Source organism: Poecilia formosa, unplaced genomic scaffold (assembly GCF_000485575.1).
Source record: "Poecilia formosa unplaced genomic scaffold, Poecilia_formosa-5.1.2 Scaffold779, whole genome shotgun sequence".
NCBI lineage: Eukaryota > Metazoa > Chordata > Actinopteri > Cyprinodontiformes > Poeciliidae > Poecilia > Poecilia formosa.
Genome location: NW_006800718.1, coordinates 110,328 through 122,170, shown reverse-complemented (window position 1 = coordinate 122,170; position 11,843 = coordinate 110,328). Strand labels below are relative to the sequence as shown.

At 35.9% G+C, this 11,843-nt stretch overlaps 1 protein-coding gene across 1 annotated transcript in view; it reads right to left on the bottom strand.

Annotated features, from left to right (window-relative positions):
- Positions 1-5,227: 5,227 nt before the first annotated feature.
- The window catches only part of cnpy1 (canopy FGF signaling regulator 1), a 36,537-nt gene continuing 29,921 nt past the window's right edge, over positions 5,228-11,843 (bottom strand). The window contains exon 6 of the mRNA XM_007543175.2: positions 5,228-5,396. Within this exon, the coding sequence (XP_007543237.1) occupies positions 5,356-5,396 (41 nt within the window). The 3' untranslated portion in view covers positions 5,228-5,355. The remainder of the gene's footprint in view (positions 5,397-11,843) is intronic.

Here is an 11,843-nt window from a genome sequence, read left to right as displayed (position 1 = left end):
TTCCTAGGGCTTATGGTTTTTTGTCAGGGTCCTGGAGACCAACGCTGGGTATCTCACAAGTATAGAAACCAGCATCTTGTCTGACAGACAGCCAGCCCAGGTGCAGATCATTAATTACCATAGCAACGGGTCCTAGACAGAGCCAGTGAATATTCCCACAGCGCTGAATCAGATCTCACAATGCATTGTGGGAAGAATACATATTTCCTGTGACTATTCATGTTTTGCTTACAGAAAATGATTACTTTTCTGAATTTTTGAGTGTAAATTAAAATGCTTAGTATGAAAATTGATCTTTTTATAGAAATTAACAATTACCAACTTTCTTCATGTTTTTTTTTTTTTATTTATTTTGGACCATGAGTGAGATCACCATGTGCGAAGCTTATAGTCGTCGGTCTCGGATTGAATTTCGGTGACATTGGGTTTATACCCTGCTTTTCAATGGTGACTCATATTGTCATAATACACCTGACAATATTTACAGTTACTGTGTTATAGTGGTGGGATAAGTATGTCAGACCTGCATATATCAATTTGTCACGTCAAATTTGAAATGCTGGGTTTAAAGTGATGTGCACAGTTGGCAGGCCCCTTAAAATTTCTGCAGGAATTTTCTAGTTGTTTACTATTCCTTCACACCTATGTTCTTCTGGAAGCAAACTGGAAGACGTTGCTGCTTTTATTTAAGTTTTAAAATAATTTGGAAGCAAATGTTTGCTGCTTGAAGTTTTTAAATCTCCAACTACTTTCTAAGGTATAAAGAAAAGCTAACATCATATTTCTTGAGGAGAAAAGAGGATTTATTTATTTTTTTGTTTTGTTTCAGCATCAGTTTTTAGAATTTCTTCAGCAAATAGACAGGAAGAGTCTAATGATAATAAACCTGGAGAGGACAGTACAAATTCATGTGTTGGTCTGCATTAACAAAACAGGACTTGCCTCAGCAGAGCCTGGTATAAGCTAGCACGAATCTAACTATATGCTAATGTGTGAACACTTGCAGGTTATGTCCGTGTTTCTTCCTAAGATTATTTGGATTGTTGTCATAAAAATAAACAGAATTAATATGAGGTAAATTGCAGGGTCTGACCATAAGAGCCTGGATATGTTAAAAGAGGAAGAAAAAAAAAACCTTTCAGTGCCACTCTGTGTTGCATCTATTCAAACCAGTTGTTCTTCAGTCAATGCCAGCCCAAAGAAAGGACTTCCTGCATTGGAGTCCAAACCTTTTGCCTTGTGGCCCAAATTCATCAAGTTGAAAGTGTTTTCAGGCCTAACAAAATCATAATGAAAAAAAAAAAATGCAAAAACATTTTTTATTTTGTCTTTATTTTTACCTTCACAGCCATAAACTAAATATTTAGTATTTTAGTGAAAATTAAAGTTATCTTATTTTTGTAGAAAACATAAAAACACAGAGATTAATCTTATTTATAGACGAATGTGGATTGATTGTTCTGTATGTTCTTAGCCTGGAAATTATTTAAGCATTTGAGTGAAAAACTAGTGGATTTCCTTTTAAGTTTTTTTTTTTTTGGTTTGGCTTAGGCAGCTGAGAGTAGTTGTACAGGAAAGTAAGTAAAGAGAGATGGGGAAGACATCCAGCAAAGGTCATCAGGCCGGGAATCGAGCCTGTGACATCTACATCGAGGACTAAGGCCTCCATACATGGCTTGTGCCACCACAGCACCCTAAAGCTGCTGGATTTTTGGAGAATCAAAGTAAAGTAATAAAAAACAAATTAAGTAAACTTAATTTATCAAGTAAAATCTCACCCAAAATGTGTTTAAAAGTACTAAAACCCTTGCAAAAGCCTGTAAGCAGCACATCGTGAGCTAACATACTTTTAAGGTACTTTTCATAAATGGATATGATGAAAATATGTGTATACTTTTCATTAAACTCACATTTGTATATTAATTTTTTTCTTGGTCTAATGTAATATATTTCTAGTGTTTTCATTAGATGTAAGCAGAATAACATCATAAATAATAGAAATAAAGGCGTATAAACATCTATCTGTGTGGAATTAATGGAAATAATATGTATTGCTTAGTGAAATATAAAATAATATATTAAGCAATGAAACAAGATGTATTTTTCAAGTGTTAACATCTATAAATTATACTGAATGTTTGATTTTATTTTTTACATATTTGTCTGTAAGCAACACTGATGTCCTTTAATATCCTAAGTTACAAAGTTGTTGCTGGATTTAGTGGTTGTTACACCTAAATGTCTCTTTTTTGAATTTTTGTCATTTTTACTTGCATTAAATTTACAGAAATCCTAATTTCAAAGAACTATAAAACACTTAATATGTAGAAAAACTTAACATTTTATTAGAACAATTTGAAAAATGGAATGCAAAGAAAAAAAAACACCTAACATTCTCACTGCCAAAGCATTTAACCACCCTTTGTGGCGGTCATTATGAAATAATGAAAAGATGGAAATGAAGTTTGTTAATCACTGCTTATTCACGATGCTGTGTCTGTTGACATATATCTAAGGTTTCATTTAGTAATACTTAAATCCAGCACACTTGTCTTATTTCCTGAGTATGGGAACATTTGAGTCACATTTCTTTCTTCCCTGGTTAAATACAAGTTAAAAAAAACATAACACTGATTTATCTAAAGTTCAGACATCCTCTTGTCATAAACTTCACCTCTCCAACAGGCAGAGGAAAAGGGCAGACGAGTAGAGAAAAGAAAAGTACATATCACAAAGTACCGATGTCTCCTGTGTCTCAGTCAAACAAAAGATTGCCCATCCAGTCCCCCTCCCCCACTGAGAGATTTACCCATAGTTCTCTAAACGCTTCCTAGTCAAACTTGGAATATGGAATGAAGAGGACAGGGGCTTTGTGGCGGAAATATAATTACAGCCACTAAAAGCTGGTGACGGTGAAGAAAGGGAGATGACATCAGGGCAATTTCACACCCAGGACTTCGATGGCCAGGCCAAGCCTGGATGTTGCTGCAATACACTGATCAAAGCCTGCTGCAGCTGGCCTGCACACCCACCCTCTGCACCCCCCACCCTCTGCACCCCCCACCCTCTGCACCCCCCACCCTCTGCACCCCCTCCCTTCTGCAACCCCCCCCCACCAACCACCATGAAAAGAGGAGACATATATGCTAATCTCCAGGAGAAATATATTTTTAATCTTGTTAGAAAACAATTTAATACTGAAGTTCAGTGACTAAACTTTATGAGAAAACAGTGACGATTCAACAATGCATGACTATTTTTGCTTTAATACTTTGTTTCAAAGCTGATGTTCAGTGTCAGAATATAATTATCTTTCTGCAGTAACAACATAACGGTGCTGTACCAGAAGCCTGGTGCATCTGGGACGTGACATCATGTTGTTTTTAACCCAGAGCAGTGGGAGGGAACAGAAAGGTTTCTGAACATGGTGGCATGTTTACAAAAATATTGGCATATCAGCTTTGTTATCTTATTTAACCAACTCCAAGCACCTTTAAACCACATTTAGACATCTCTATGGATGTTGTTTCACATTTCCTTTCACTTTTCACCCACAATGTCACATTAATTAGACAGAGGACAATGCCATTGTTTCAGTCTAGTTAACAAAAATTTACTTGAAGGCACGTTTCAGGGACATTATAACTGGAAGTACAACAACTAATAGCTCTTTTTATGGTTAATGTGAAGAAAGGGACATTGAACTTTGCTCACCCTCAATGAATCTCTTAGTTGTGTAATAACTTTGGTAAACTTAGGTGAAAGTGAGCATCCAAATAAAACTGTTCTAAGGATCTCATACATCCTTAGGCCTGTTTTAAAATGTTTGGTTTTCATCTAGGGCTGAAATGATTAATCATAATTAATCGATTATTGAAATAACCAGTTAACAATTAGTCCATTAACAATGGACCATTGTTAATGGGCTAATTGTTAACTGACTCAGTAAAAATTATTTGCTCAAAGAACAACATACTCAGTAATTAATCCAAAACTGTACAAAAACTGTTTACATTTTGTATTTAAAATAAAAAAAAACCTCGGTTTGTCAATTTGCTCTACTAAATAAAACTCCTCAAGAGGTACAATAGTTTTAGCTTCACCTGGTTCACATTCTGTAAAATATAAAAACAATCTACTATTAAGCACCTTTGAAGAAAAGGTGACCAGATCAGCCCTGCTCTGTACTGATGTTCAGTCGAGCACAAAGACCTCAGCTTTTCATGTTAGAATGATTTTTTTAGCTGCAGATCCATCCTTTGTTACAAATGATCAAGCATTCACTAAAAAAATTCTGTTGCTGCACTTTTGGCAGGAAATTTTTTATTTTCTTATATAAAAAAGGAATTGAATTATTTCTTTATTAATGTATTTCTAATATTGTGAAAAGAAGCTTAAGTGGTTTAATGAAAAATCTGTGGAAGGTGCCTTTTTTTATCTGATTAATTGATAAATTGTCAGAATAATTGATAGAACAATCAATAACTAAAATAATTTTTTGCTCTGGAAAGAATTTGTCCTGAGTTCACAACTTCTTTAGCATATGAATGGAGCAACTAACCAGTGACCCATATGCTTCCACAAGATTGTTGTCCAACTAATAACATGACCCAACTTTGAAACACTCAGAAGGTAAAAGGTAAAATAAATGTCTAATTTTGAAATAAAAAATTCAAATCTGCTCCTCCATCACCTTAATAAAAATCATAATACAAATATACAGTGAAAAGGGAGCAGTAATGATAAGCATTCTCCTCACATGGCAGATTTTTTTAATGGACCAATCTTTAAAATGTCTTGAAAGGTTCGTTTCCACTTTTGTTCCGGAACATTTCATCCAGTCTGACTGTTTTTTCCAATGTGGGATCTGAAAGATGAGCCAAGTATGTAGATGACAGTCCCTGAATCAGAGTGTGTTCTTCTCCACTGCACTGCGCCGCTTTTGTCTGGGGAAACCGATCTCCACCCACAGCAACAGAGGAGTCCAGAATGAGATGAAAAAACAGTGAAGTCAGTCTAATGCTGGGGATATTTAGAGAAATTCTTATCCATCCAAAAATCCCCCCTCCCTGTAACTTGACAATTTATGTTGTAGATCTCCAACTACTTTTGTGAAATGAGAAAAATCTAGAAGTCCACTCTTGTTCCTGAAAAGGTTCCCACAGTGGAAACAGCTTTAAATATACAGAACTATGTGCACAAGTAGAGACAAAATGGAAACAAATAGTGTGTTCTCTCAAAATTTTATATTTTATTTGTTTACAAAAGTTAATTGGTACAATGATTTTCAGAGTTTCAAAATGATCTTTGAAAAAGTTGTTCACTCCAAGACCAAGGCAGAAGTGATTTCAATCACTACAGCTCATCATTTGGCTGACTGTCATCTTTACAGTAATCTGCAGGAAAAGAGGGAAAAAGAAACACCTGTCAGTTTTCTGCCATAAGTAGTACATGTAGGCCAAAAATATAATTATAATTTGCCTTTTGGATAGAATCTGCCACAAGAGCTGAAGAGGTCTGCAGCTCCTCCTCAGGAGGCTCTCATGGTTATTACTCAGATTAATATTGCTCCTTGCATATATGTCAGTTTAGATTAACAGCTACTTTACGTTATGGTACACTCATCTTATAGAACATATTCCCAATAAGTTAATTTTTAAACAGTTTTTTAAGCTGGTTTATATTTGTACTTTTTTTTAACTCCTCATTCAATCCATTCCAGACATTTACTCCACACACCAATAAACAAAAACTCTTCTTGGTTGTTCTAATACATTGTTTTTTCAAATGTCCTCCTCTTAAATTATAACCCCCCTCTCTGTCACAAAACATTTTCTGTATATTGTGTGGAAGTTGATGATTTATTACTTTAAACATGAATTGTACAGTTATAAATATTACAAGGTCCTAGAATTTCAGTATATTTGATTTAAAAAATAACAGGTTTGTGTTCCCAATATCCCACTTTATGTATTCGGATAAATTTTTTTTGTATGACGTATTACAGCTATAAATTTGTTTTGTATGTATTCCCCCAAACTTCCACACAATATGTTAAATGTGGTACAATGAGTGTGTTATAGAAAATAAACAAAGATTTGTAGTCCAGGACAAATCTAATTCCCCTCATAGCAGCAACACTTTTGGCTATTTTAGATTTTACTAGGCTGATCTGTGGTTTCCAGATAAATTTATTATCTAGTATGACACCCAAAAATTTGATTTCATGGACTTCTTGTAAATCAACACTGTCAACAGTTATTTTAATTGCATTTTCTTGTTGTTGTTTTTTTGTTGTTGTTTTTTTACAGTTTCTGAATATCAGGAATTTAGTTTTACCTAAATTTAGTGATAATTTGTTGTTTGTGACAATGTTGTATTTTATTCATTTCTGTATTGAGTTCCTCTGAGAGTTGTTGAAGGTTTTCTCCAGTACAGAACATACTTGTATCATCTGCAAATATAATATAATTTATAAGGTTTGATACTTTCACTATGTCATTTATATATAAATTGAATAATTTGGGTCCCAACACTAATCCCTGCGGACAGGGGCGCTGCCAGGAATCTTGGGCCCCCTGAAAAAAAATTAAATTGGGCTCCCTCCCCCCACGCAGCTGCTGTTAAAATTTCTTGAGTCTATCTGACCCATCAAAAGTGTCACAATTTCAAAGGCTTGCAACTGCCTTGCTTTCTTTGGTCCAATATTGATAACTAGTACTATATTTGCTGCTCATGAATTTTACATGCAAGAGTAAAATTCAGTATGCATACAGTATGCAAATAGGTTGCTTAAATTTTTTCTATTAGTTTTAGATACTGAAATGTCTCTCCATGAGCAACAGTCATAGGCAAGATGCAAAATATACATGAAGCAATCCAGACTTCTCAAAAACTGCTATGTAGTTGCATTTTATTCAAGCTGCAGTATAACTTTAATAAAAAATATGTTTTCTCCATATTTGTTAAAGTTGTCACCATGTCGTGCCAGTTTATGAGACAGATAATCTGTGAAAACAATCAATCTCCTCCATCTCCTCCCTGTTGCTAGCTAAAGCAAGGCACCGTTCTGACCAAAACAACCAACCAGAACCAGTAGGACACTCTTAGCGCTGTCAATCAGCCTCATTCACTAACTGCTAAATGTGCTAATGGTGGAAAAACAACTTGTTACAGGAAAATCATTTATCTGCCATCACTGGTAGCTATCCTTACTAGACAAAGCATTTACAACAGGCTATGCTAGCTGCAGAATAGCACAGAGCAAAGGGGAGGAGCACCACCACATCAGATTGTGATTGACAGCACTAAAACTCTCCTGCCTCTGATTGGTTGTTTCTAGCACTGGGAGAAAGCAGAGGAAATAGATTTTTAACAAATTATCTCTCATGCCGTACTGTCACAACATAATGACAGTTTTAATAAATATGTGGACAAAAAATATTTTTTTATAAAAGTTACATACTTCAGCTTTAATTTCAATTAGGAGAGAACAGGTCAGGAGGGACGTGGGTTAGAGCTTCTGCTGACTGACTCATCTGTTAAGTGGTAAAAGGTACAAGTTCAATATATGAATATCTTTGTAATTATTTTCCTTAATTCATTAAATGCTAGTGAAATGGAGGTAATCAGTAGTTTGTAGCTAAGCTAACTATGCTAAATGGTTGATAATCTCACACAGTCTACCCACCTCTCTTATGGAGAGAAAAACTGGGTTATAAATTGGCACTCTTGCCTTTTTCTCTCTCTCCCTCTCTCTATTTTTCTTTTTGTTTTTTTGAAAACCTGACTTTATAACTTTTCTTAACAGCATAGTAACTGCCACAGTCGTTCTTGTTTCCTACTGTCTGCTGCTGAACAGCGTCTCTCTCAAGCCTCCAAGCAGGAACGAACCATTTTATGCAGGGGGGTGGGGGGTTTCAGGGCAAATTGTCAGAAGTTTTCTGTTTATTTTTGAGTAGTTTCCATGTTTATTTGTTATCCTGTTTCTCCGTGAGTCTCTGTCTCTGCGTTTCCATGTTGATTGTTCCCAGGTGTGTCTCGTTCCCTTGTTTACCTCCCTTGTATTTAAACCCACCTGTTGTCTTTGTCTCTTGTCGGGTCCTCGTCTAACGTCTGTTTCTATCCCCTGTGCTGCCAGTGATTTCGGATTTTGAGTTGTTCTCCTGGTTCTTTATTAAATCTTTATTTTCATCATGACTACCTGGTTTCACCGGCGTCTCCCTCACCACTCACAACCACGAATCATGACACAAATATGAATGTGTGTTTTTTGGTCTGGAAGTGGGAACATTAAATTTTTACTGCTAAAAACAATCTTCGAAAATACAATATGATTAATTTTGTAATTGACAGGGCCCCAATTTTTTTTTAATTTCTATGAACAATAAATAAAAAAGAAATTGTGGAGGGCCCCTTGTTGGTCAAGGCCCCTAGAATTGTCATCACTTTTCCTCCCTATACCGCGCCCCTGCCTGCGGAACCCCACAAGTTATGTTTAGTCAATCTGATTTCTGATTATCAAATTCTACAAATTGTTTCCTTTGTCCAATGTAGCTTCTTAGCCAGTTTAATCCTACCCGTGTAATTCCAAACCTTTCCAATTTTTTTAATAAGATGTCATGATTAATGGTATTGAAGTCTTTATAGAAATAGAAAAAAATTAAGGGCCCTGTTAATGTTCAATGACAAGCTAGTTAGCATCATTCCTTAAAATCTATGTGGAATTTTCCTGTCTCTCTGCTCTTTTTACTATTACACAATAAAAACAATATTTACTACTGACAGAAATTAAAACAATCTTTATAACATGATAATAAAAAAACAGCCTCTTGTCAGTCCAGATAGTCCTAACTTAGTCTGCATTTACATTGCCACGTCCCTCCTGACCTGTGAAATTAAAGCTGCGGTATGTAATGTTTATATATATATATATCGTATTTTCCGGACTATAAGCCGCAGATATCTCTGCCGCTGTAGGTTTTCCACAACGATGCAGCAGCACGCAGCAGAGGGGAGCGGACACCCAAATTTTGAGACATAACAGATCGATTGAATATCACATTTATTATGGCTGAAAAAGAAAAAGTTGCCAAGTTAAGATTTAACTGAAGTGATTATGAGGGCGTATGAGTTTGAAGAGAAAAATCTCCTTAGTGTATGCTACTAGCATGTGCAAAATGAAAATGGGCGCTTTCTTCTTCTTCATAGACCAGGGGTCTCAAACTCAATTTACCAGGGGCCACTGGAGGCAGAGTCTGGGTGAGGCTGGGCCACATAAAGGATTCCACTAAAAATAGTTTAAAAATATCTTCAAATGTCATCAACATTTAATTATTTCTCCAATACATGAACAGCATATGGAGGACCAAAGCTGACATAATAAGAAATAAAAGCAAAATATGTATTTAGTTTTTCCTTTTCCTTACACGAGTTTCCGTCAAGTAATGTATATTTTTCTTTTTTATTTCCCCTAAACGTATTTTTGTCAAGAAAAATAGATATTTTGCTTTGTTGATTTTTTTGCTTCTCCCTTTTCTGCTCGCTGTATTTCTGCTGCATCGTTATGTTCATGAGAAGAGCTGCCTTCTACGTCTAACATGGGCCAATAGGTTCTTTGGAACCAATGTCACTGTGTCAGACGTTGTGGGGCGTTTAGGTGCAGTCGCTCAGCGCCATCTTTACAGGCCACAGACCAAAACAAACTTTATCCTGGTGGTTTTATTGTGTTACCGACTGCAGTGAAGTTAGTTTCGAGTTGGATATTGGATTTTCCAATATCTGCCGAGCAAGCGGCGTTTAATGATAATGACCCAAGTTTAATTTAAATAAATGAAAAATCTTATTTTTCCCCTTAATGCTATATAACTGATCAACAACATTCTCAAATTTCAATTCCCTATTAAAACTTTTGACTTCCAGCCAGTTAATCACTTCCTGCTAAAGAGCCCCCTGGTGGTTGAAGAAAAATCCACATATAAGCTGCCCGGACTATAAGCCGCATGGTACGTACGTACCATGCGTACCATAAAATGGCTAAAAGACATTTAATATATGGACTGATTTTCCATAATTTAGCTTATGTATATAATGTACAGTGTTTTTTTTGTCACCAACTGTGTGTGTATCGTGTTTTGTGTGCGGAGGAGCGATCAGAAACGGCAGAGAACAGACTCCAGGTAAGGCAGGCAGTTCTCTTGCCTCATCGCTAGGGGCGCTCATGATCCCAGATATTGTGACTGCACAACTGCAGAGTAAGACACAGTGAGCTAGCCATGGAGCTACCCATACAGTAAATAAGTAAAGTGCAGTGATATATTGGTTTTCTCCTCTCTTCCGACGTCAACATGAAAGACTTCATTTCTACACTTAAACAGTTTTCTAAAGTGGATTTTCAATTGAACCAGGAGATAATAACTAAAGGAAAGTTTGATGATTCTCAAACGGAGTAGAAAAGACATGCCGAGGATAGACTTGGCTTTGGATGAACGGATATTTTTGTGCAGAATTAGCGGTGCATGGATTTCATTGATACATAAAGGTAAGACAGCAATAACATGTTTTTTTTTTATGAAATGTGCGTTTTGTGGGCAGTTTGTATGTCTAAATAATTCAGTAAAGTAGAAGCGGTAGCTAATCTACCACAGCAATTATTTATTAATTAAACATTAAGCCTAAAACGTACTACAACAACAGACTAAATGTTCTGTTCTGTGTGCAAAATTCTTGAATGTTATTTGGTGTTAAATCCTAAAACATGAAGTGGCATTGTTGTCAGTTGCTATGGCAACGAGTCTGCGTAGCTTGACGAATACAGATCACTTTGCTGTGGATCATAGCACGAAATCAATAACTACATTTCTAAGTTTCACTGAGTTAACGCAGCTATGGATGGCATGTAAAAGTTTAGTCTTTTTGCCTCCCAGCATTGTATGCCTGCGCAAAATTTCCCTACGTCCAATAACATCTTGAAATAAAATGCCGAGTCCTCAGCGTCCGAGACCGAGACCATCAATAAATGGTCTCGAGACCAAGACCCTTCTCGAGTACTACAACACTGACATACATACATATATATATATATGTATATATATAGTAACCCGCAATTAGTCAAGACTTTTATTTTTGCTGGCTCACTTCCTGTTTTGCCCCAAACTTGCCAACTTATTTAAAGCTCCGCCTCCAGCGCACAGTTGAACTTCATCACCTATTCACTGTGATTGTGGCTGGCTGTTTGGCGTCTTCCTGCAAATTAATCGAAATCTTTGCATCCACTGATTTGATCTATTGGTGAGTTGTTGGTGTGATAGCACTATTGGTTTAGCATGAAATTTCTGCTTGATTGCTCATTAGAGCATTGTTTTATTAGAACTGTTGGCGTCCGTTACCTGGGCCGTCACCGGGATTGAAACAGCTGATTGCAGTTTAGTATGCCCAACTCTCTTCCCAAAGGTAACATGATCGTTTAACCTTTGTTTACCTTTGCTGTGGCGAATCACAGCCGCTGGAGTTTCTGAATGTTCAATAAACGACAAACTTGGACTAATTACCTCGTTAGTCTGTCATTTACAACAAACATCAAACAATGTAAATATGTTTCATTAAGTATTTAACAAACAAATGGCTTCTACCGTGATAATTATGTGAAATTAAATTAATTCAGTGATTCTTGAGAATAGGGACAAAACAGGTCCTATGGATAAAGCATGAAATTTGAATAAAATATACACAAAATATATATTTTTCAAATATCTAACTAAACTAACCTGGGTCATGTGAGCACAACAATGTATATTTTTCTTTTTTTTGCTGAATATTTTTTTATTTTAAACATTTTTTATTTC